A 27,162-nucleotide genomic window follows, 5' to 3' on the forward strand; every position below is an offset into this window, starting at 1 on the left:
ATGAATGGATATAGAAGATGTGGTATATATATATATACAATGAAAAGCTATGCAGCCATCAAAAGAAATGAAATCTTGGCATTTGTGACGACGTGGATGGAACTAGAGCGTATAATGCTTAGCGAAATAAGTTAATCAGAGAAAGACATCATATGATCTCCTTGATATGAAGAAGTGGAGATGCAGTGTGGGGGTTTGGGGGGTAGGAAAAGAATAAATGAAACAAGATGGGATTGGGAGGGAGACAAACCACAAGAGACTCTTAATCTCACAAAACAAACTGAGGGTTGCTGGGGGGAGGGAGGGAGGGAGAGGGTGGTAGGGTTATGGACATTGGGAAGGGTATGTGCTATGGTGAGTGCTGTGAAGTGTGTAAACTGGGTGATTCACAGACCTGTACCCCTGGGGCTAATAATACATTATATGTTTATAAAAATTTTTTAAAAATTATAAAAAAAATGTTGAAGACAAAAGATATTATGATTGACTTAAAGATGAAGGTTACTAGTCATCGAGGCAGAAGTTTTTTTTTAAATAGAATTTGTTTATTAATTTCTCACTTTTCTAATTATAAAAGTAAAACATACTTGTTATAGAATATTTTGAAAATACAAAAAATTATAGAGAAGGCAAAAAAATCACCCAAAATAATGTTAATATTTTTGGCAGTTTTCCTATTAGTTTCCTTTATGCAAATCTGCATATATGTTTCATATAAAATGTGGTTAGAATATTAGAGCATAAATGTTTCTCCATATTATGAAAATTCTTTATTTCAACATAATATTCTCTCACTCATTTAACCATTTAACAGTTGTTGGAAATTTAGGTTGCTCTTCTTGTGTGTTTTTAACTGTTTTGGTTTTTAGAATCCAGCTATAAGTGAAATCATATGCTATTTCTTTCTCTGTTTTATTTCACTTAGCATAATACCCTCTACATCCATCCATGTTGTCATGAATGGCAAGATTTTATTTTTTTCTATATTTGGGTAATATTGCATTGTGTATGTGTGTTATATGTGGGGTGTGTGTGTGTGTGTGTGTGTGTGTGAGGTCTTTATCCATTCATCTATAGGTGGACACTTAGGTTGCTTCCATATCCTGACTATTATAAATAATGCTGCAATAAACAAAGGGTGTATTATCTTTTTAGAATCAATCAATGTCTTTTGGCAGGGGAAGTTTCAATTAGGTCATGCATATTTAACATTATAATAGATATGTTTGATCCTATTCCTGCTATTCTATTTTATTGCTTCTTGTTGTCTCCAAAAATAAGAGCTGAAATTAAGGTAGTGGCAATGGGAAGGAAAGGATGGAGTGAAGTGGAAATTTAGTAATGATGATAATGATGATGACGTGTGGGATGCAGGAGAGTGAGGGGGTGTTCAGGATTGGCAGAATGTTTCCTGATAATCAAGTTTTGTCAACTGGTGTATGGGCATGGCCTCTTTTTGTTTTTATAATGGTAGAGAAGATGAATTTAGTTTAAGACATGTTCTCTGGGGCGCCTGGGTGGCAAAGTTGGTAGGTGTCTTGACTCCTGATTTCAGCTCAGGTCATGATCTTGGGGTCGTGGGATCAAGCCCTGATTTGGGCTCTGTACTCAATGGGGAGTCTGCTGGAGATTCTCTCTCTCCCTCTGCCCGGCCCCCATGTGCATGTGCACTCACTTCTCTCTCTCTCTCAAATAAATGAATAAATCTTTTAAAAAAATATGTTCTTGGAGATCTCTGTGGTATATGTAAATAGAGATATGCTACAAAAGCAGTTGGATACGCAAATATGGAGCTAATGAAATAAATTTTTCCCTACATGTCCATAGTTCTATTGGAGAATCTGAATTTTTCCTGTGTCTTAAAAGAACAAATTGATAATGATCCAAATTCAGGTTAAGCCTTTATCTATGGTAAAGGTGTATTTCCTTACCCCACAGTTGGTACAAACAAAGCAAGGAAAATTACCTTTGCCATGCCAACTGAACTGGCATTCAATTCTGAGATCCCTTGGTTGGTTTTGTCTCCACGTTCCCATATCCCAAAATCCTAGCATAAAATAATGAACATACCATTAGCAAGTCATCACTACTAAATGCATACTAGACACATAACTCTTGAATAAAAGACACACATAGTAGTTAATTAACCATACATATTTGTACCCATGATGCTCAATAGGGAGATACCAATGAGTTGGCTGCCCCTGTAGCTCTTTTCCTAGTAGCTTCAAATTCTGTTGGCACCTTTGATAAGTTGGAAGACTCCTCAACAGTTAATCGGGCCTAAGAACTATAACTCGGTCCATGTAGAGAAATACTTCTCAAAAATTTTCAAGGCAGAAACTCAGGGGGTCTAGAAAGCAGCACCTAGGTTTTCATCTTAAATATCTATTCTAATTTTACTCTTGATTGGCATTGACAATGTACCATCCACTAACCTATGCACTTTATACCACTATCTTCCTTAATCCTTATATTTTATAGATGATGAAACTAAGGTGCAAAGAGAGGTTAAGTGACTCACCCAAGGCCACACAGCTAATAAGTGACATAGCTAGGATTAGAGTCCAAGTACTCTCTGTCCAAAGTGTAAATTCTTAACCATAGCTATATATGGCCCCTTGATAATATAAAGATAACATTTTCTATTACTTTAAAAAAAAACATTTTATTGAAATAACTTTAGATTTACAGAGAAGTTACAGAAATACTACAATGAGTTCCCATATACCTTTCATATACTTCCCCTAACATTAACACCTGACATAATCATAGTACACTTATCAAAGCTAATAAATTAACATTAGTATAATCCTAGTAACCAGATTATGAACTTTGTAAGGATTTCACCAGTTTTTCCACTAATAGCTGTTTTATGTTCCAGGATCCAATCCAGAATATCATGCTACATTTGTCATAACTCCATGGTCTTTTCCAATCAGTTACAGTTTCTCAAGTCTTGTCTTTCATGACCTTGACACTTTCAGAAGATCAGTGGTCAGATATTGTATAGATTTCTCTCAATTTAAGTTCACCTGATATTTTTTCTTCATTAGATAAAGATTGTGCATTTTTTGTCAAGATTTCTATAGATGTTATGCTGAGTCCTTCTCACTGTATCATATCAAGGAGTACATGATATTGATATGTCTTATTATGGTGATGTTAACCTTCATCATGTGGTTAAGATGGTGTCTGTGGGGTTTCTCTGTTCTACTGCTACTATTTTCCCCCTTGTGATTAGTAACTATCTTGAGAAAGATACAACTGTGCAAATACCCTATATCTCCTCAAATATCTACCCACTAATTTAGCATCCCCTGGTGAATCTTGTTTGCAACAATTATTACAGTGGTTTCAGTGGTGGTTTTTTAGTTCCTTCATTACGTGTACAGTCATTAACTGCAATCCTTCTCTAACAAAGAGCTTTTCTTTCTCCCTCATTCATTTATTCACTTGTTTATATCAGTACGAACTTAGAGATATTTAGGTTATTCTCCGGGTTATAATAAAATACTATTGTTATTTGTTTTGTTGCTCAAATTATTCCAGCTTTAGCCATTGGGAATTCTTCCAGGTTGGCTCCTGCATCCTTTAGACATGCCCCATTCTTTCTGTACACTTCCTCACTTTCTGTCACTACAAGATACTGTCGTTGATTTTGTATTTTCCTCCCCCCAGCCCTAGAAACAACCACTTTTACAAGGAATCCTGATTTCTTTTGTTACAGAATGAATAGTTACAATCCAAGACCTAGGTACTGGTGTTCATTGTCCCTGTGGTGTCATTGCTTCTAGGCCCTCCCATTGAACAGAATTTGGCAATATAGATGTATACGCACACACACACACACCCCTATATTTGTTTCTATGTTTACCTTAAATTACTTTTTATATCAAATCTCTGAGTTAAAGTGAAGCTTCTGGAAGGTAAGTCATATTTATCCCATGGCTAGCCTCACTTGTCCTCAAACCCAGCTCTACCCTAATCTGTGTAGCAAGATTAGAGTATAAGAAGGCACATATCATTAATTCTACTGCTGCAACCCCTGGCTTCAATGGAGAGGTGAGAGAACATTGACCTGTACCCTGGACCATAGCAGGCTTATGGTACCAGAAGGCAAAGTGATCAGTCAACAAATACTGTCCTCTTGCATCAAATATGTCTATGCAAACTTATCGTTCTAACAAATATGAAGTCACAGGTTTACCCTCCCATCTAAAATAGCTAAAAAACAACTAAACAAATTAAACAATAGACGACTAAAAAAACTGGACTATTTGTGACACAGCCATTTTCAAAACAACGAACATTATGCACTGAAGAACACTGATCCCTGAGGGAGTTGTTAAATACATTATGATTTAATATAAACCTATCTCATATAGTAGTTGTGAGAAAAAGGAACTATTTTTTGTATAGTAAACACTGAATCAATGTCTACAGATAATATTAAACATATGACTACATTTTATTTCTAAGTAGCTAATTGACCCATTATACTCCCTAGCCATCTTGCTCCTATTTAAGACCACAGACCATTAAAATAAGACCACAATTTAGTTCCAGATTCCCAAATACATGACATGAGATATTACAGAATTTGACAGGAGTGCAAGCATGGCATCTTGACACTTTTTCTCTGTAACTTCTTTGGAGAGAAGGCAAACAGGATCACTGAGCTTAGCAAAGAAAGAGGCTGAAGGCAATTTCTGCAAGAAGCCTTATAGATTGGTTCACTATAAGGGGCAGCATTAGGAGAAGGAATGGATTGTTCAGCATTTTTAGAAACATCATATGTTTAAAGTCAATTCCCATTATGAGTACTTACAGCAGTTTTATATGCAGCTTCAATGTAAAACACAAGATTTTGTATGAAATTGACTTCATCTAGGCTGTGGATGATATGAAGTCCTGAGGAAAAAAGACAATAATTTTACAGAGCTGGTCAATTATCACTACAGGCTTTATAGGCAGCCACAGGAACTAACTGATCCCATTACTTTTTAAGTAATGGAACAATGAGAGGCACATTGATTCCTAAACCATAAAAGCAAAACCACAAGTCAGACCTAAGCTAGTCTTTGATTATGTGAGATACCAGCATATTAAAACATGGAAGTATTTTAACTGTTATTTGTAGGTTTCCACAGAAAATCTTAGACTCCTAATTCTACAGGGAATTAATTTATAATGTGCCTTAAGGTATCTGGAAGAAGAAAGACAAATATTTCAAAAAAGAGGTGGAAAGAGTCTAAATACTAAGCAAGAAGTAGAAAAAGATTATGATTTTAAGAAAAGTTTAAAACCATACTTCTTGGAGTAAAAAATGATAATTATTCTAAATGTAAACTATACAAGATAGTTAAACCTTACAAACTGAGTGTTTTGCATGAATTATCAATTTAATTTTTACATCAACCCTAAGAAGTGGGTACCTCTATTTTCTCCATGAGGCTTAGAGAGATTAAATATTTGCCTAAGACCATTTAACTATAAATAGTGAAACCAGGACCCAACTATCAACTTCTGTTTCACTTCAGAGACTGAGTTCCTAACCAAGATGATCTACTGCTTCCCAATATGTACAGTATGATACATTTCATTAAAAATGATATCCTCTCAAACAAAACAAAACAAAATCAAAACTCCTCTCCCCTCTTCTGTCCCCCCCCCCGCAATAAAGAAATACCAATAAGCATACAGTGAAAGTCTTTCTCCCACCCAGAATCACATCAGTTTCCCCCTGCCAAATCTCTTCTCTGAAAGAAGTCAGAATGGCTAAAATTAACAACACAAGACAGAACCGGTTTAACTAAACATTTGTTAAAACTCATTGAAATGTACATTTTAAATGTATAGATTTTATTGTATGTAAATTATACTTTGATAGACCTGAAAAAAGAGATCCATTTATATGTTAAAAGATTGAAGTGCTGCATGAGGTATTCCAAATGCTAAGATTTCCAGGGAGGCAGAAGGAGTCTGTGTTTTCACATTTTGTAATGTTTGTGTGATATGTGAAGTGATCCCGTCACATAATTTAATATTTAAATGATTATTTAATTATGTAATACTTAATAAAAATCCTGTTACATAAAAAAAGAAACCATTCTTACCAGTTTCCTCTGTATTCTTTCAGAGAAATATTACACATATATAGAAAGTATCAAGGAGCTGTATACTATACTGTACTTTGCTTTTTTCATATATATCTTGGAGATAATTTTAAAGATATTTGCCTTATTTTTTTTAATGGCCACATGGAATTTCACTAAATGGCTAATTATATAACCATTTCCCTATTGAAAACATTTAGGTTGTACCTAACGCTTCATCACTATAACTAATGCTGTAATGAATATATATATATATATGAATAAATACACATATGATACACATGATATACATGAATATATGAGATACATACACGAATGATACATATACACACACATGCATATATGTATGAGTATGTATACATGTGTGTATACACACATATGTACACACATATATACATATGCATGTGTATGTATATATACATACATATATGTATATGTATGTATATCTTTGTGCACATGTACCAGTATATCAAGATAAATTCTTTTTTTTCCCAGGGTAAATTCTTAGAAGAATCGCTGAGTCACAGACTTATGCATATTATTTTTCCCCAACATTGTATTGTGAACATTTTCAAACAAACAGAAAAAATGACAGAATTTTACAGTGAACATCTGTATGCACATCATCTGGATTCAAGCATCAACATTTTACTATAATTTTCTATCACATATATATCTATACATCAATCCATCTTTTTTGATACATTCAAAGTTGCAAATATCAATACACTTCTCCCTAAATACTTCACCATGTGTATATTAAAGGTTAATAATCATCACCAAGTTATTCTGCAAAGAAGTTCCACAGTTTACATACCAATCAGCCCTGCCCACCTACTTCCTATGCCCTTGTCAACACAGGCTTTAATAAAAATTTTTTATCTTTGCCACTGTACTGGAGGAGAAATAAAACCTCTGTAGTTTAATTTGTAGTTCTTTTAATTGTGGGTCAGGTTGTGAGTCTTTTTATATGTTTATAAGCAATCCACATTTCTTTTCCTATGAACAGTTTGGTTGTGTCCTTCACAATTTCCATGGAATTGCTGGTTTTCAAGTTACTGACATACTGATGAATATTAAGGAAATTATCCTTTTATTCATCATATCTGTTGCAAGTATTTTTCCTAGTTTGAACTTTGACTTTGTTTACAATATATTTTTCTTATCAGAAATTTTTATTTATTTTCCTTAAGATTTTATTTAAATTCAAGTTAGTTAACATATAGTGTGTTATTAGTTTCAGGGGTAGGATTTAATGATTCACCACTTAAATGGTTTTGTCCATCTCTCAGACTTGTGTCACAGCTAACAAATCACTATACAATATATTTATTTATTTGACAGACAGAGATCACAAGTAGGCAGAGAGGCCGGCAGAGAGAGAGAGAGGAGGAAGCAGCCTCTCCACTGAGCAGAGAGCTCGATGCAGGGCTCAATCCCAGGATCCTGGGTTCATGACCTGAGCTGAAGGCAGAGGCTTTAACCCACTGAACCACCCAGGTGCCCCCACTACACAATACAAAAGTCACATTTTTATCATCTGTCCCTTTGTTCATGATATTGTTTAAATTGCCTCATCCAAATCTTGAAATCCTAACTGTTCTTTCAAGGCCCAGCTCAAATTGTATCTCCTTGGTGATGCTGTCACTGATTCCTCTCTCTGTGTTTCACAGAATTTTATTTTCCTTGCTGTAATGAACTTACTTTTTACTTTGTACTATAAATAAATCTATACCTAAATTTGAAGGAAAGAACCATTTCTTATTTATATTTATAGTCCCTAAAAGTATCTCACATAGTCTTTGAATGGTATTAAATAATATTGAACAGTATATGTTCATTCAATAATGACTTATTGAATGCTCTTAAACAACCCTGTTAACCACAGGAGAGGGACCTGTCTCTTGAGGCAACACCATACATTCAGGATCTCTGCATCCTGTCCCCTTTGTGGAGCCATGACATTACTTGAAGAACAGAGGATACACAGAAGTGAAATGAAGTAGAGCTGGGTAAGGCCAAAGATGGCAGTGCTATTTAAAGCATACTAAAACATGCAGAGCTCAGAAATGAGGCCAACTCAGTGTTCTACTCCACTTACATTGACTTGTCCTCATCTATCAGTAAGCCCCTCTCCTTCATTTTATAAAAAATGTTATTGAGATATAATTCATATGCCATATAATTCACCCATTTCAAGTATATAGTTCAAAGGTTTTCAGGTTTGCAGTGTTCTGCAACCATGGCCACAATCAATTTTACATTTTCATCACTCCTAAAAGAAACCCTGTACCCATTACCAGTCATTCCCCATTTCCTTTCAAGACTTTCTCTCCCTCTCCCTCCACCTCCACCTAAGCAATTGCTAATCTACTTTGTCTCCATAGATGTGCCTTACCAGACGTTCATATATACACAATCATACAACTTGGGGCCTTTTGTGTGTGAATTCTTTCACTTAGCATAATGTTTTCAAGGTTTATCTGTGTTGGGGCCTTTTGTGTGTGAGTTCTTTCACTTAGCATAATGTTTTCAAGGTTTATCTGTGTTGTAGAATGTATCAATGCTTCTATTTTTTCTATTGCTAAAGAATATTTTATTTTGTGAATGTATCATATTTATCCAATTATCAGTTGATGGGACATTCAGGTTGTTTTCACTTTTTGGCTCTTATAAATAATACTGATATGAACATCCATGTATCTACACAAGCTTTTGAGTGAACACTGTTTCATTTCTTTTGGGCATATACCTAAGACTGAAATTGCTAGATCATATGGTAATTCTGCTTAACCTTTTGAGAACTGCCAGACTATTTTCCAAAGTGGCTGCACCACTTTACATTCCCACCAACAGTGTATGACGATTCCAATTTCTCCATACCATCAGGAACATCTGTTGTTTTCTGTCTTTTTGATTTTAGCCATCCTAGGGGGTATGACGTGGTATGTCATTATTGGGATCTGCATTTGCCTAGTGACTAATAATGTTCAGCAGTTTTTGTGTATTTATTGCCCATTTAAATATCTTCTTTGGAGAAATGTCAACTCAGATTCATTGCCTATTTAAAATTAGATTATCTTTTTATTACTGATCTGTGGAATGCTTTATATATTATAGATACAAGTCCCTTATCAGATATGTAATTTGTCAATACTTTCTATCATATTCCGGGTTGCTCGTAACTTTTTTGAAGAGATCCTTTGAAGCACAAATGTTATTAATTTGATAAATTCCAGCTTGTGTTTTCTTTAGTTGCTTATGGTTTTTGATGTAATGTCTAATTTGGCTTTGTCTAATTCAAGGTCAGGAAGATTTACTCCTATATTTTCCTTAAGTGCTTGCTATGAGCTCCATTGTGTCACCCTGAAACCAATGTGTTGAAGCCCTAATCCCCAAAGTGACTGTATTTGGAGTAAGACTTTTAAGGAAGCAATTAAGTTTATTTATTTTTTTTCATTTTCATTTTATTTTTGTTGATTTTTTAATGTCTATCTCTATTTTCCTTTTTTTTCTTTAAGTTTTTATTTAAATGAACCTGGTGGTGGGTATTAGAGAGGGCACAGATTGCATGGAGCACTAGGTGTGGTGCAAAAACAATGAATACTGTTACGCTGAAAAGAAATAAAAAAAAATTCTAGTTAGTTAACATACAGTGTAATATTAGTTTCAGGAGTAGAATTTAGTGACTCATCACCTACATATAAAACCCATTGCTCTAACAAACTGTTGAACACTGCATCAAAAACTAATGATGTACTACATGTTGGCTAATTGAACATAATAAAAAAATAAAACCAGGTGCTCATCACAAAAGTGCCTTCCTTAATACCTATGACCCATTTAGCCTATCCCCCCACCCACATCCCCTCTAGCAAATGTTTGTTCTTTGTAGTTAAAAGCCTCTTATGGTTAGCCACCTTCTCTTTTTTTCCCTTCCCATATGTTAATCTATTTTGTTTCTTAAATTCCACATATGAGTGAAATCATATGAATCCATGTCATTGCAAATGGCAAGATTTCATTCTTTTTGATGGCTTTTGATGGTATAACATATACCACATCATCTTTATGTGTTCATTGATCAATGGTCATTTGTACTCTTTCCATAATTTATCTATTGTTGATAATGCTGCTATAAGCATCAGGGTGCATGTATTCCTTTGAATTACTTTTTTGTATCTTTTGGGTAAATATCTAGTATTGCAATTGCTGAATCATATGGTAGGCTTCTTCTTCTTCTTTTTTTAACTTTTGGAAAACCGCCATACTGTTTTTCAGAGTGGCTGTACCAGTTTGCCTTCCTAGCAACAGTGCAAGAGGGTTCCCTTTCTCCACATCCTTGCCAACACTTGTTGTTTCTTGTGTTGTTGATTTTAGCCATTCCCAGAGGTGTGAGGTGGTATCTCATTACAGTTTTGATTTCTATTTTTCTGACGATGAATGATGTTTAGCATCTTTCGTGTGTCTGTTGTCCATCTGTATGTCTTCTTTGGAAAAATATCTATTCATGTCTTCTGTCCACTTCTTAACTGGCTTATTGGTTTTTCAGGTGTTGTGTTTCATAAGTTTATATACTTTGGATACTAAACCTTTATCAGATACGTCATTTGCAAATGCCTTCTCCCATTTTTTAGGCTGCCTTTTAGTTTTGTTAATTTTTGTTGAGCAGAAGCCTTTTATCTTGATTAAGTCTCAATAGTCATTTTTGCTTTTGTTTTCCTTGTCTTAGGAGACATATCTAGTAAGAAGTTGCTATGGTTGATGTCACAAAAGTTACTGCCTTTGTTCTCTTCCAGGATTTTGATGGTTTCCTGTCTCACATTTAGCTCTTTAATCCACTTTGAATTTATTTTTGTGTATGGTGTATGAAGGTGGTCCAGTTTCATTCTTCTGCATATTGCGGCCCAGTCTTCCCAACACACCATTTGTTGAAGAGACTGTCTTTTTTCCATTGGATATTCTTTCTCTCATTGTCAAAGATTAATTAATTGACCATATAGTTGTAGATTCATTTCTGGATTTTCTATTCTGTTCCATGATCTATGTGTCTATTTTTGTGCCAGTACCATACTGTTTTGATCACTACAACTTTGTGATATAACTTGAAGTCTGGAATTGTGATGCCTCCCGCTTTGTTTTTGTTTTTTTTCCAAGTTTACTCTGGCTATTTGGGGTCTTTGTGGTTCCATACAATTTCTAGAATTGTTTGTTCTAGCTCTGTGAAAAATGCTATTGGTATTTTGATAGGGGTTGCGTGAACTGTATAGATTGCTTTGGATAATAGACATTTGAATCATGTTTTTTCATCCAATCCAAGAGCATAGAATGTTTTTCCATTTCTTTGTGTCATCTTCGATTTTCTTCATCACTGTTTTCTAGTTTTTCAGAGTACAGGTCTTTTATATAAACTCTTTGGTTAGGTTTATTACTAGTGGTTTTTGGTGCAATTGTAAATGGGAGAGATTCCGTGATTTCCATGCTTCATTACTGGTGTATAAAAATGCAACAGACTGCTGTATGTTGATTTTTTTACCCTGTGACTTTACTGAATTTCTATATCAGTTCTAGCAATTTTCTGGTGGAGTCTTTACGGTTTTCTTTTTTAAAGATATATTTATTTTAAGGGGTGGGGGAGCATTAGGTGAGGGGCAGAGGGAGATAATCTCAAGCAGACTTACCACTGGGTGGGGAGCCTGATGTGGGGCACAATCCTATGACCCATGATATCATGACCTGAGCTGAAACCACAAGTTGGACACTTAACCAACTGAGCTATCCAGGTGCTGCTAAGGTTTTCTATATACAGTATCATGTCACCTGCAAGTAGTGAAAATTTTATTTCTTCCTTACCAATTTGGATGCCTCTTCTTTCTTTTTGTTGTCTGATTGCTATGGCTAGGATTTCTAATACTATGTTAAATATCAGTGGTGAGAGTAGATATCCCTGACTACAGAGGAAAAACTCTCAGTTTTTCCACATTGAGGAGGATATTAGCTGTGCTTTTTTTTTTTTTTCACATAAGACCTTTATGATGTTGAGGTATGTTCCCTCTAATCCTACTTTTGGAGGATTTATCAATAAGAATGGATGTCATACTTTGTCAAATTTTTTTTCTGCATTTATTGAAAGGATCATATGATTCTTATCCTTTTATTAATGTGGTGCATCATGTTGATTAATTTGATAATTTTGAACCACCCTCGCTACCAAGGAATAAATCTCACTTGATTGTGGTGAATGAATCTTTTAATGTACAGTTGGATTTGGTTTGCTAGTATCTTGTGGATAATTCTGCATCAGAGTTCATCAGGGATATTGGCTGGCACTTTTCTTTTTTGTGCTGTCTTTATATGGTTTTGGTATCAGGGTAATGCTGGTTTCACAGGATGAATTTGGAAGTTTTCCTTCCTTTTCAGTTTTTTAGGAATAGGTATTAACTCTTCTTTAGATGTTTGGTAGAATTCGCTGGTGATAGCATCTGATCCTGGACTTTTGTGTGTAGGGAGTTTTCTGATTATTGATTCAACTTCTTTGCTGGTTATTGGCCTGTTCAAGTTTTCTATATTTTCTTGTTTCAGTTTTGGTAGTTTATGTGTTTCTAGGAATTTATCCATTTCTTCCAGGTTCTCCAATTTATCGGCATATAGTCTTTCATAATATTCTCTTATAATTTTTTGTATTTCTATGTTGTTGGTTATTTCTCTTCTCTCATTTGATTTTATTTATTTGGGTCCTTTCTCTTTCCTTCTTAATAAGTCTGATTAGAGGTTTGTCAATTTTATTAATATATTCAAAGAACTAGCTCCTGGTTTCATTGATTTATTATGTTTTAACATTTTCTATATAATTTATTTTTGCTCGGGTCTTTATTATTTCATTCCTTCTGCTGGTTTTAGGTTTTGTTGTTCTTTTTTTTTTTTTTTTAGCTCCTTTTGGTAAGGCTGTTTGAGATTTTTATTGCTTCTTAAGTAGGCCTATATTGTTATATACTTCTCTCTTATGACCATTTCTGTTGCACCCCAAAGGTTTTAGACCATTGTGTTTTCCTTTTCATTTATTTCCATGTATTTTAAAAAACTTCTTTCTTTTCCTGGTTGACCTAGTCATTGTTTAGTAGCATGCTGTTTAACCTCTGTATTTGTGGTCTTTCCAAATTTTTTCTTGTGGTTTACTTCAAGTTTCATAGCCTTGTGGTCAGAAAAGACGCATGGTATGATCTCATTAGTACTGGCTAAGGCCTCATCTGTACCTAGATCTGTTCTGTATGTGGTCTGTTCTGGAGAACATCCCATGTGCACGTGAAAAGGATGTATATTTTGCTGCTTTGGGATGGAATGTTCTGAATATATCTGTTAAGTCCATCCTATCCAGTGTGTCATTCAAATCCATTGTTTCCTTGTTGATTTTCTGCTTAGATGACCTGTCCATTGACATAAGTGGGCAGTTAAAGTCCCCTACTATTATTATCAATGAGTTCCTTTATGCTAGCTATGAATTATTTTATATATTTGGGTCCTCCTATGTTGGGTATGTAAGTAAATATTTACAATTTTAAGATCTTCATGTTGGATTTTCCCCTTTATTATGATATAGTGCCCTTCTTCATCTCTTCTACAGTGTTTAAAGTCTACCCTCTCCAGTATAAGCATTGCTACTCTGGCTTTCTTTTGATGTCCATTTGCATGAAAAATGTTCTCTATCCCCTCACTTTCTAATCTGCAGGTGTCTTTAGGTCTAAAATGAGTCTCTTGTAGGCAGCGTAGATGATTCTTTTTTAAAAATCCATTCTGACACTTTGTCGTTTGATTTGAGTGTTTAGTCCATTTACATACAGAGTAATTATTGATAGGCATGTATTTAGTACCACTTTATTACTTGTTCTGTCATTGTTCCTGGAGATTTTCTCTGTTCCTTTCTTGTGTTTGTGACTTTTGGTTTTTCCTTCCCACTCAAAGAGTATCCCTTTCGGGGCGCCTGGGTGGCTCAGTGGGTTAAAGCCTCTACCTTCAGCTCAGGTCATGATCTCAGGGTCCTGGGATCGAGTCCCGCATCGGGCTCCCTGCTCGGCGGGGAGCCTGCTTCCTCCTTTCTCTCTCTCTGCCTGCCTGCTTGTGATCTCTGTCAAATAAATACATTAAAAAAAAAAGAGTCTCCCTTTCATATTTCTTGTAAGGCTGGCTTAGTGGTCATGAACTCCTTTAGTTTTTATTCCTCTGGGAAACTCTTTCTCTCTCCTTCTATTCTGAATGATAGCCTTGCTGGATAGAGGATTCTTGGCTGCAGATTTTTCCCATTTTGCATTTGAATACATCATGCCTCTCCCTTCTGGCTTGCTGAGCTTCTGTTGAGAAATCTCCAGCTAGCCTTATGGGTCTTCCCTTCTAAGTTAAGGACTTCTTTTGTCTTCCTTTGTTATTGTTATAACAAAATAAAAAAAATTTATATTGTTATAACAATATAAAAATTGTTGTTGATTCACTTTTAATCTGGAAACCCAGAGGTCCATTCTGCCTGTAGCCTGTGAGGTCCGAGAGTGAGAGAAAGCATGTTGGATAGGCTTATGAGGGAGCTGGGGGGACGTGGTCTTAAGGGGAGTTGGTGATGGGTTCTTGTGGGGAGTCCTGTGTTCCTCCTCCTCCTCCTCCATTGCAGGTGGCAGGAAGAAGGCACTTCAGGAAGAGACTCAGAGGCTGCGAGATGATAAGGTCTCCCTTGCTTCCAGAAGGGCAGGCCCAACCTCTGCTGCAATGGAGTCTAAGCACAGGGCCCCATGCTCCCTGCATCCCTTGCTGCTTTAAAGATTCTTTTCTTTATCACTATATTTTGCAAATGTAATTACAATACGTCTTGGTGTGGACCTGCTTTTGTTGATTTTGATAGGAGTTCTCTGTGCCCCTTGATCTAGATGTCTGTTTCCTTCCCCAGATTAGAGAAGTTTTCAGCTATTATTTCCTGAAATAAACTTTCTGTCCCCTTCTCTCTCTCTCTTCTTTTGGCACTCCTACATTATGAATGTTACTACATTTGATGGAGTCACTGAATTCCTTAAGTTTATTCTCATGTTTCATCATTTTTCTTCCTCTCTTTTGTTCAGCTTCATTATTTTTCATTATTTTGTTCTCTACATCATTTATTCATTTCTCTTCTTTTCCAGCCTTGTGTTCATTGCATCAAGCCTATTTCCATTCTCAGTTACTGCATTTTTTTCTTTCTGATTCTTTTTTACTTCTTTTATCTTTGTGGTAAGGGCCTTCCATTCTTTTCTCAGGCTCAGCTAGTATCCTTATGATTTTTGCTTTAAGTTCTCCATGATACATGTTACTTCTATTTCACTTAGATCTCTGGCCATGACCTCATCTTGTTCTTTCATTTGGGATGAAATCCTCCATCTTGGTATTTTGTCCAAGTCTCTGGCTTTTTCTGTCTGTTAGACAAGCTCGTATGTTTCCTGCTCCTGAGAATAATGGCTTTATGAAGAAGAGGTCATACAGTGTACAGGGCCCGGTGCTTCAGGATATGTCTCTGGTATGTATTGCATGCATCTGCTGTCATGTTTTGGTTGCTCTATCCTTCAGCCAGGCATCTGCAGAGGCTCTCCTTGCCTGAAGTGGGCAGTGTTTGGTTCTTGACCATAATGTGGCATGTTTTAACTAGTTTTAACTAATGCTCTCATCTGGTTGTAAAATGAGACCTGACACCATTTCCAGAAGAACTGAAGCCCTGCTGAACTCTGGTTGGGTGACATGGTGTGGGCAGATTTTTCTGCTGGTCTTCTGGGCAAGGGACCTGCCATGCTGGGACTGAGGCAAGGCTGACTGAGAAGGGCAGTCCCGCAAGAACACAGGGGAGGGAGGGCCTGCTGTAAGCATTTTTGGCAGCCAGTGTGGGCAATGCACTGCTTCCCACAGGTGGTTCTATATTTATGGTGAGGGGCAGGGGAAGAAAATGGTGCCATACAATTCCTTTGTCCCCACAGAGGCATCTCTCTCTGAACTCTGTCTCTCAGGAACATACTCCAGGAAGTGAAAATTGTCTTTCTTCTGTGTGTGTACCCCCAAGTGTCCTTCAGATTGCTGTTTCCATACCATCTGCCCCCCTGGGGTTATTTGCCTGCCATCCTAGCCAAGCCTGCTGATCTTTAAAACTCTGGTCTTTAAGCCCTGCTGGTTACAACAATTCACAAAAGTAAGCACTTCTCATTTTCCCAGCCAATGGCTTTGAGGAAACGTTCTCCTTGTGCATTCTAATGTGCTCCTCCCTCTCTCCAACCACAGCTCCCCTAAAGCATGTCTATACATTTCCTACCTTCTTTGATGTGCCTTCTTCTGTCCCTTAGTTGTGGAGTTTGTTCTGTCAGTCTTCAGATTGATTTCCGGGGTATTCAGAATGATTTGATAGTTATGTAGTTGTGTTTGTGGGATGAGACAAGCTTAGGGTCCTCCTACTCAGCTGCCATCATCTCAAATCTCTCTATATAATTTTATATCTTTTTAAAAAGTTGAGAGGAAATTAGATATTTATATTTTATAATATTAATAATGTAATTTACCATTTCTGGTGGTCTTCCTTTGTTCCTGTGGATTTATCATTTGGTATTATTTCCTTAATTCAATATTGCTTTGTTCCCCACACTTCCTTAATTCTCTCATTATCAAATATATTATAGATACTATAGCCACAATGATACAATTATACTATTTTATACAACTGATTTTTAGATCAGTTAAGAAAGAAGAGATATGTAATTATATTGTATTTTATAATTATTTTTACCACTGTTTTTTTTCTCTTTTTTCATTTTTTAAAAAATTCAAGTATAATTAACATACAGTATTATATTAGTTTCATGTATACAATATCATGATTCAACAAGTCTATATGTTTCTCAGGTCTCATTAAGTGTACTCTTTTTAAAAATTTTTTTACATATATATATATATATTTTTAAAGATTTTATTTATTTATTTGACAGAGAGATCACAAGTCGGCGGAGAGTCAGGCAGAGAGAGAGAGAGAGAAGCAGGCTCCCGCTGAGCAAAGAGCCCGATGCGGGGCTCGATCCCAGGACACTGAGATCATGACCTGAGCCGAAGGCAGCGGCTTAATCCACTGAGCCACCCAGGCGCCCCATTTACATATATTTTTGAACAAGCTCTATGCCCAACATGGGACTTCAACTCATGACCCTGAGATCAAGAGTCCTATTCTCTATTTACTGAGCCAGCCAGGTGCCCCAAGTTAAGTGCACTCTTAATACCCTTTATCTATTTCACCTATTCCCACCCTCAGCCAACCTTCCCTCTGGCAACTACCAGTTTGTTCTCTGTATTTAAGAGTCTGTTTGTTCATTTTTTCTGTTTCTTCATTCATTTGTTTTTTTAAGTTCCACATATGAGTGAAATTATATGGTATTTGTCTTTCACAAGTACTTTGGTTTTTTTGTACAGATTCCAATTACTATCTGGGGTCAACTGATTGCAACCTTAAGAACTTCTTTCATAATTCTTATGAGATAGGTCTACCAGCAACAAATTTTCAGGTCTTATTTATCCGAGAATGTCTTCATTTCACTTCATTTCTGATAGTTTTGTTGGATAAAAGTTCTTGGTTGACAGGTTCTTTTTTGAATAATGCAATATTCTACTTCCTTTGGGCCTCTATTTTTTCTTTTTGAAGAGAAGTCAGCTAACTTTTATTTGGGTTCCCTTGTACATGACAAGTCATTTTTCTCATATTGCTCTGAAGATGTTCTGCTTTTTAATATTTTTACTATTATTCTTTCTGGGTGTGGATCTCTATTTATCCTACTTGGAGATCATTAAGCTTCTTTGATGTATAGATCAATGTTTTTCATCAAATATGAAGTGTATTAAGCCATTTCTTTGAATATATTTTCTGCTCCTTACTTTCCTTTGGATACTCTCATTACACATGAGTTGATGCTCTAAATCTTGTTCTACCTTTCTCTTGGGTTCTATTCATTTTTATTATATTTTTCTTCTGTTCTTCAGATTGAATAATCTCTGTTGACCTATCTTCAAGTATGCTGATTCTTCCTCCTGCCAGCTCAAATATGTTTAGCCTCTCAAGTGAAATTTTCAAAAGTATCACCAGCATTTTTCACAGAGCTTGAACAAATAATCCTAATATTTGTATGGAACCACAGAAGACTCTGAATAGCCAAAGCAGTCCTGAAAAAGCACAGCAAAGCTGGAGGCATCATGATTCCAGATTTCAAGCTACGTTACAAAACTGTACTCATGAAGAGAGTATGATACTGGCACAAATACAGACACACAGATCAATGGAACAGAATAGAAAACACAGAAATGGAACCACAACTATATGGTCAACTAATCTGCAATAGAGCAGGAATGAGCATCCAGTGAGGGGAAAAAACAGTCTCTTCAACAAATGCTGTTGGGAAAACTGGATAATAACATGCAGAAGAATGAAACTGGACCACTTTCTTACAGTATACACAAAAATAAATTCAAAATGGATGAAAGACCTAAATGTGAGACAGACCTAAATGTGAGACATCAAAATCCTAAAGAACACAGGTGGCCACCTCTTTGACCTTGGCCACAGCAATTTCTTACAAGACACATTGCTGGAGGCAAGGGAAACAAAAGCAAAAATGAACTACTGGGACTTATCAAAATGAAAAGCTTCTGTAGAGAGAAGGAAACAATTAACAAAACTAAAAGGCAACAGGGGCACCTGGGTGGTTCAGTCAGTTAAGTGTCTGCCTTCAGCTCAGGTCATGGTCCCAGGGTCCTGGGACTGAGTCCCGCATTGGGCTCCCTGCTTAGCAGGTGAGTGTGCTTCTCCCTCTCCCTCTGTCCCTGCTCGTGTTCTCTCTCTCATTCACTCAGTCTCTCAAATAAATAAATACAATCTTTAAAAAAAACCCTAAAAGGTAATATATATAATGGCAGAAGATTTTGCAATTTACTTATCTGATAAAGGGTTAGTGTATTATATGGATAGAGGTTTCTATGATTTCTTTTGCATAACTGACTACCCCGACCTGCACCTACACAGGTTGGCTAAAGAATGTTATTTGTGATACTTGTGCTGCATAAGTAACCTTGGGAGCCTGATTAGTTGACATTAGCTGGACTCCAGGTCAGCTAATTGGCCCTTCTGGTCTGGATCCCAAGATCTATAAATTTTGCCTTACATCCTTTCCAGCTCCAGGCTGGGCTGCTGCCCCCCAGTGGAATCTGGGATGGGAGGCAAGCATACCTAGCCCAGGATCCTTGACTATGTAAATAAATGATAACATAGGAATGCAGCTTGCTCCAAACTGCACATAAGCAAATGATTGTCTAACTTCAGACCCCCATCACTTGCCATGTCATTTGATCTATAAATACAGCCCTTATGGGGATGGTCAGTTGGAAGTCTCAGTTGAGGTAAGGACTCTGTCCAGGTCTCTCAATAAGGTCTCCAGCCTAGCTATATCCAAGGGGATTCCCCAACTAAGGAGATTGGATGTTTTAAGTACTCAATTTGATATAACTCTGTCTTATACTCCTTTACTGCTTACTATTGCCCTCATCTCTGTGCAGATTTCCCTTTTCTTCTTTCTGTTTCTATTAGATTTTTTATAATATCAATAGTGTTTTTTTCCCTTTGAAACTAAGAGTATGGCTGCCGTGAATCTTTCCTTTAGGACAGTTAGTATCCATAATCTATAAGGAATTTATCAAACTCAACACCCAAAAAACAAATTAATTCAGTTAAGAAGTAGGCCGAAGACACGAATATACATCTTTCCAAAAAAGACATACAGATGGGCAGCAGACACATGAAAAGATGGTCAACATCACTCATCATCATGGAAATACAAATCAAAGCCACAATGAGATACCACCTCACACTGGTCAGAATGGCTAAAATCAGTAAGTCAGGAAACAACAGATGTTGGTGAGGATTTGGAGAAAGAACACTCTTACACTGTTGGTGGGAATGCAGACTGATGCAGCCAGTGGAAAACAGTATGGAGGTTCCTCCAAAAGTTAAAAACAGAACTACCCTATTAGCCAGCAATTGCACTACTAGGTACTTACCAGATTCAAAGGGGTATATATACCCTGATGTTTATAGCAGCATTATCAACAATAGCCAAACTATGGAAAGAACCCAAATGTCCATTGACTGATGGGTAAAGACGATGTGGTATATATACCCAACAGAATATTACTCAGCCATCAAAAAGAATGAAATCTTGTCATTTGCAGTGGATGGAGCTAGAGTGTACTATGCTAAGTGAAATAAGCATTTTATCTGGCTGCAGAGAAAGACAAATACCATATGATTTCACTTGTATGTGGAATTTAAGAAACAAAATGGAAGACTATATGGGAAGGGAAAAAAGAGAGGGAAAGCAAATCATAAGAGACTCTTAACAGAGAACAAACTGAGGGCTGATGGAGGGGGGTAGTTGGGAGATGCATTAAATGGGAGATATGTATTAAGTAGGGCACTTGTTATGATGAGCACTTGGTGTCAGATGTAAGTGATGAATTATTAAATTCTATCTCTAAACCAATATTATACTATAGGTTAACTAACTGCAATTGGAATAAAAATTTGGAAAAAAAATAAATTACTATACTTTTCTACTACAAGATTTTCATTTGGATCATTTTTATCTCTTTATTGATATTCTCTATTTGATGAAATGCTTTCATCATATTTTCCTTTACTTTGTTAAGCATGGTACCCTTTAGATTTTTGGACATTTTTATAGTAACTGTTTTGAAGTCTGTCTCCTAAATTCAACATAATGGTTCCTCTCAAAGGCAGTTTCTATTACCTGCTTTTTGTGTGTGTTGACTCAGACTTTCCTGTTCTTTTTGCATGTGTCATACATTTTTGTTGAAAACTAGATAATGCAGAAAATATGTTGCAGAAACTCCTTAGATATATCAATACCCTCCTGTATGGGGCTTGTTTATGTTTACTTGCTATTTGTTTAGTGACTTGGCTGGACAATTTCAATGAAATCTATTTTTCCCACAGTATGGAGCCTCTGATGCTGTTCCCTGGAGGATGTAGCCTTGGGCATACACACTGTCAACCAAGGAAGACCGCAGTTTTGTTTTAGTCTGTGGTGTCTGCCTCTGTTGGTATCATACTCAGTTGTTAAACTCCACCAATTGCCAGCTGATTGCTCTATTATACTGTATATTGTTCTGAAGTAAAAACTGTCCCACAGTCTCATCCAATTAAATTCAAACCTCATTTCAGGATTTTGAGACCAGCCTTTGACACCTGTTCTAACCCTAGGATAACTCTTTTTAGCTGTCTCTGTCCCTGGCTCTCTGCTAAAACTTCTAGCTAGGCTATGGGTTAGTTTGTTGCTCTGATTGAGCTATAAAATTCCTCTTAATTTCTTAGAACAAAAAAACCTCCAGTTTTTCAATGCCCTTAGACTTGAACTTTCCCACAGTCAGTTCCAAATAAAGTCAGTTTTCTTGGGAAGGACTATGGAGCTTTTCTGTCTGTGGCCTGTCTGTCCCTCCATGCTACAAGCAAGGTGGGCCAAGCCTATTATTCTTGGATTGCTCTGTCTGGGGTTAAGCTCCATGGGTGGGACTGAGGAGTAGGGGTAGAGTTCCACATCCCTTAGTTATTCTTGGCTGGACCAGAGCTTCCGTAACACAGAGGTGGGGAGAATGAGAAATGCTGGAAACCTCTCTCGGGGAGATATCATAGCCCTAAACTGGGAGGTAGGGGAAGAGGAAGCCTTATATTCTTGGCTGCATTCATGCTGAGTACTGCTTCTGTCATGGTGAGTGGGGAGAGGGAGGAAGTAGGTTGTAGTCTAAATGCTACACTCTTGCTGCTCTTATCAAGATTCAGATTTGCTTAAATAAATGTTTTTCTGCTTGCCGTATGCCCTTAGGACAATGTCCAGTGACTAAATGGCTGGGTTTTTATAAATTTATTTTCACAATTTACGGTTATTTTGCTTGGGGGAAGGGCAGTCAGCTTCTAACTAAGCCTCTCTTTTAATCAAGGTTTTAAGAGTCCAAACATGTGCATAGAATTACTTACATGAAAGATGAAAATTTTCCATGAAGATCTTTCATACATTATCTACTGATTACCTCTCACATCTATCCTTTTCAACCTCAAGGGTACTGCCTTACATGTGTTCTCCATCATTTCTTGTCTAAAGTATTCCACTAACCTCCTGACTAGTCCTCCAGGTTAATTTTCTCATCCATTCAATCTATCCTCCTGCTACCGAGCCAATCATCTGAAAGTTTCTTGATTATTTACCCTGAGTAATTCTCTAATGACTATAGACTAAACTCCAAACTACCTAGCATGATTTACAGGCCTTTAAACAGCTAGCTCCAACTGTCTAGCTTCACCTTTTGGCATTTTTCTAGATCTATCTTACTCTCTAGCCATAGAAGATAACTAGTATTACCTAGGTGGCCAGTATCTTTCCAACTTTTGTGCTGTTGTCATGCTATTCCCTTTCCTTCTCCGACTTGTGAAATTCTACTTATTACTATTTAGTCTGCAAAGGTCTGATCAACCTTTATTTTTTTAAAAGATTTTATTTATTTATTTGAGAGAGAAAGAGAGAGAGAGAACATGAGAGAGCACGAGCAGTGGGGAGGGGCAGAAGGAGAAGCAGACTCCCCACTGAACAGGGAGCCTGAAGTAGGACTCAATCCCAGGACCCTGGGATCATGACCTGAGCTGAAGGCGGATGCTTAACCAACTAAGTCACCCAGCCCAATCAAATTATATCCATCTTTTTCCAAGCACCTATCAAAGTCAGCTTATTGAGGTGAAAATCAAATATTAAGTCAGAAATCAACAAATACTTGTTGAATGAGTATGTCTTATATAAGCCTCTTTAGTATATTTCTACTCCTTCTGGACTCAAAATCAAAACTATAAGAAATATTTAGACAATTTGCTTTGTAGAAAAATACTTCAGAGTGGGTACTAAAAGAATGCTGGAAATGAAGTTATAGCTGCCATTCTATATAAATGTATAAAATCTGAAATATATATTTATTCATGGAGGAACCTCCCCTCCAAAATATGGGAATATAAGGATAGCCATGTTATCATTTTAATAGAAGGTATTTCAGCTTCTGGTCTGTGCATTCCAGAGGGTTTAGAAAAAAAAGGAAGGCTTTATCATCAAATATTTATTTATGAAAGAAAATGAGAACAAGAATTTTCTGGGGCAATTCTTGCCCCGAATGCCCTTAGTACTCAGGAATTCTATAGCCAGATAGGAAGACAAAGAAATTCGAATGTCAAAAAATGTGGTATTCTGAGTACATTTACTTACTCAGGAAGATCTGGAAAAGGTCCTGTTTAATTTACAAACAGAGTGTGATCAGATTCATCATCCTCCCCGAGTTAGGAAAAATAAAAGGGAATTATGTTGGTTCTTACATTTTCCTTTTTCAGGTAAAGACCTAAACCTAATAACAAAACCATCTAAAAAGAGTGTTATTATTCAATAATAAAAAATAAATATTTGAATTCTGATTCCTAAGTGAATTCCCTTTAATGTAATTTAGATGCGTTTAGACAGATACCTTGTTTATAATACATATATAAAGAATAGTAGAAAGTAGGTGATTCAGTTTATGTTAGTACTTACTAAAGGCTGTTCAGTGTATAGCATGAGAACAAGCAATAAACCCTAGCCCTTCTTTCTGATCTCACCATCTCATGGTATCTGAGGATTAATGAAAGACAAAGAATACCCATCTAAATAAAATAGACCCCGGATTTCCTGGTTCTCCATTTAAAAACAATTGCTTAGTACCCCAGACTTATTTTCAAGGGAAAAGAATATTAACTAGATCTCAGAGAGTTGGTTTCTCTGTAAAAACTGTGCAAAGTATTGTATTTCCATTGGGTGTTTTTGAGAAAGGTCAATGGCTATGTCGTTTCCCAGAGAAGCCACAGGTGCAGGAGCCAGTGCTCCTCACTGCAGTTGTTCCCAGCCACTCTGTCCTGCTACTGACCTGAGGCAGTCATTTGTGCTAAGAAGAGCAGGTACACGGAGGTAGCGTCCAACTGCAGGTGTCCCCACTGGTCATCACCCACTACAGTGGCACAGGTTTTAGTATTGTACTTGGCATGGAGGCTATCCTTGGTACTTTGACTATACTTGAAGGATTCGACTTTATCCACCTGAAGAAAACAAGAACAGTAAAGGCAGGCAATGCAGAAACATCATCCCACATGCCATCCTTCGGCAGCACACAAACATATCTCATTGCGGTTGGTTTACAGGCGATGGTGAATATTTAAAGTAGATTGTTACTTATTTTTCCCTATACTAAGGCCACCAGGAAAGTTTGCTGTTGTTGTTGTTGTTGTTGTTTTAATTTAAGCAATTTAATTACAAAATCAGGCCAATTAAGGCCAACTATTTCCTACTCACTACCTCCCTTTCACATTTTGGATGGTTGTTTTGCCACACTGCAGATATCCACTGAGATGCAGAGGGGTTGAGTGTGAACAGCCTAGTAAGAAGAGCCAGCTGAGTTGTAAAAAACATACATTTGTTCCTGAAACAGAGGGAGGAATTTGGAGGGAAATTAGGATAAGGGGACTTATTTTGAAGGAGTATGGAAATTGCTGGAGAGAGATACATGGAGTGACAGAGAAAAATGTAGGAATGAGGGCTGAAACCAGAGGTCAGAAAGGAAACATCGTGCAATGGACAACTGAAAGACTTTGTTCCTGAAACCGAGATTTGGTTATATGTGCATTTGATATGTCGTAGAAACTACTACCTTTAAATAAGGTTCATGAAGTTGGTGGCTTTAAACCTGTTTGGTAAGGTAAAAAATAGAAAATTCAAATATTTAAAATACAAAAAAAAGGAGCAGAGAAGGGGAAAAAAGAAATTATAGCAATGAATGATAGCCATGAGCTAATACAGGCAAGAGCACTGACAAAGAAGTTCAGAAGTCTGGAGTTGATTTCTTTCTACCTTAGATTTGTGGTGTGCCTGTGGATAGTCATTTTACTAATCTGGGCCTTGACTTCTAATAAAATGTGATCTTGGTCTCAAGAAAGTCAGTTTAGATTCAATGTGTGCAACATGTGTAAAGATCTCCTAGGATAAAAGTAAAACACTTTTTCTTTTTCAGTAAAATCCTTTTGAATGAAAAAAAAATCATTAGCAAACCCAAAAGATAAACCACAGGCTACTGAAAAAATTTGCAGTGTATGTGACAAAACATTAATATCCATAATGTATAGCAACTCCTCAAATAGTCATGAAAGAGACAGCCCAGAAGAAAAATAGACAAAGGACCCAATAGGCAATTAACAGAGGAAATGCAAGTTTTCAATCTACACAGGAAAGGATGTTCAACTTCATTCAAGGTCAGAAAATGCAAATTAATCCAAGCAGATAAAAGCCTTTGGCACTAATCTCTAATCCTAAAATCTAAAATAGTGCCATAAAGGTTCTTCTTCTCTAAGTTCTGTGCCAAAATTTGTTTGGTGGCAACAGTTGATCCAAATTGACATTTGTAGTCTTTACTTATTTCACTGAGTGTGAAAATGCATGTTTCCCTATGGAGAGATTAATGTTTTTGATGATGCAGTGCTGTTCTGGACCTGCTGAGAGCACAATATTCTAGTATTTGCACTGTACTGAAAAATCTGAAAAAATCTGTATTCTAAAATGTATCTGGTCCCAAGGGTTTTATATGAGGGCTTATATGCCTGTATCATCTTTACTCAATGTACTTAATTGCATGTACAGTCATGATGAAGTATATCAAAAAAGGCATTTGTACAGGGGGAGAAAAAGACTGGAAGGAAACGTTCCAGTGGTAACAGGGTGGTGAGATCATGGGCGACATTCCCCTCCTCGATTCTATAAATTTTCTAAAATCACTGTCTATTATTTGTGAAATCGAAAGAATATAAGCTGTGAACATTTCCTAAAGGGTAGAGATACTATTACACTGTGCTTTTATTAGAGAGGGAGCTGTTAACAATGCCATACCTGTCTGATCATGCAGTGCAGCAGGCCCCTCATCAGCTTCACTACGCTCTGCAGAAATAAATGGGAACAAGACTGTTATAAACACCTCTAGCTGCAGGAACATTTAGTCAGCAACTGCAGTTGGTACATGACCTTTTCAGAACAAGTAACCCTATCCTGGGTTCCTATTTACATGGCATTTACTTTATAGGCACACAGAAGAGCTAAACTGCAGCTAAAAGTGGAATCAAAAGTGGCAGTTGGTGCCTCTTTCAGGTCAAAAAAAAAAAAATCCAAGCTCCAAGAGGTTTATGCAAAACCATGCCAACCATCCTGTTAGAGGACATTTTGCTGGGAGAAAAGACAGCTCATAAGCCCTAAAGCTATGAGGATATTTTATCATAGATCCTATGCCCTAAAGAAGCCAACATCATCACTTTTTCTCCTAAAGTAGCCAAGACTTATCTTCAGGAGTTCACAGAAATATTTATCTGTATATTTTCCTTAAAGAATAAATGAACTTCAATTCAGAATAAGTGCAAAGGGGAATAGTTAGTGCAACTCAACCTCTTTTCCATGAAAAAAAAAAAAGCTACAGTCATTCTTTAGTCTCAAGTCATCACTCTTTCTCTTACCAGGGCTTGGCAATTTCTAACACACTCAGTTTTCCATTCACATTCCAAAATTCTGATCACCAACTATATACTGTACTAGTTGGCATAATATAACATAGTAATAATAATAAAATTACAATATGGTAGAGAAATAATATGCTATACTAGTTATAGTACATGACACTAGAAGGGCTCATCAACAGTGGCAAGGATAGGCAATATATTTTGGAAAAACACAGTATCAAACAGTTTCTCCATTTCTTTAAGCTTTCTGTTTCACAGTCCAAAAGAAATATAAACAGGTTACTCCAGGGAATGCTAGTTCAAAGGTGGCCTCAGGACATCTCAGAAAACTAATCTGCTTGGGAGCCAGGTCATTCTGTCATTCCTTCAAAACATTGAAGTGGGACTATA

General features: G+C 36.6%; 1 protein-coding gene across 3 annotated transcripts in view; it reads right to left on the reverse strand.

The window, feature by feature from the left end:
• The window catches only part of PHKA1 (phosphorylase kinase regulatory subunit alpha 1), a 150,786-nt gene that overhangs the window by 115,866 nt on the left and 7,758 nt on the right, over window positions 1–27,162 (reverse strand). For all 3 annotated transcript variants that reach the window (XM_032331389.1, XM_032331388.1, XM_032331390.1), the window contains exons 3-6: window positions 26,156–26,203; window positions 24,150–24,318; window positions 4,832–4,914; window positions 1,967–2,047 (exon numbers count right to left, since the gene is read on the reverse strand). In XM_032331389.1, the coding sequence (XP_032187280.1) occupies window positions 1,967–2,047; window positions 4,832–4,914; window positions 24,150–24,318; window positions 26,156–26,203 (381 nt within the window). The remainder of the gene's footprint in view (window positions 1–1,966; window positions 2,048–4,831; window positions 4,915–24,149; window positions 24,319–26,155; window positions 26,204–27,162) is intronic.

Source organism: Mustela erminea, chromosome X, assembly GCF_009829155.1.
Source record: "Mustela erminea isolate mMusErm1 chromosome X, mMusErm1.Pri, whole genome shotgun sequence".
Taxonomy (NCBI): domain Eukaryota; kingdom Metazoa; phylum Chordata; class Mammalia; order Carnivora; family Mustelidae; genus Mustela; species Mustela erminea.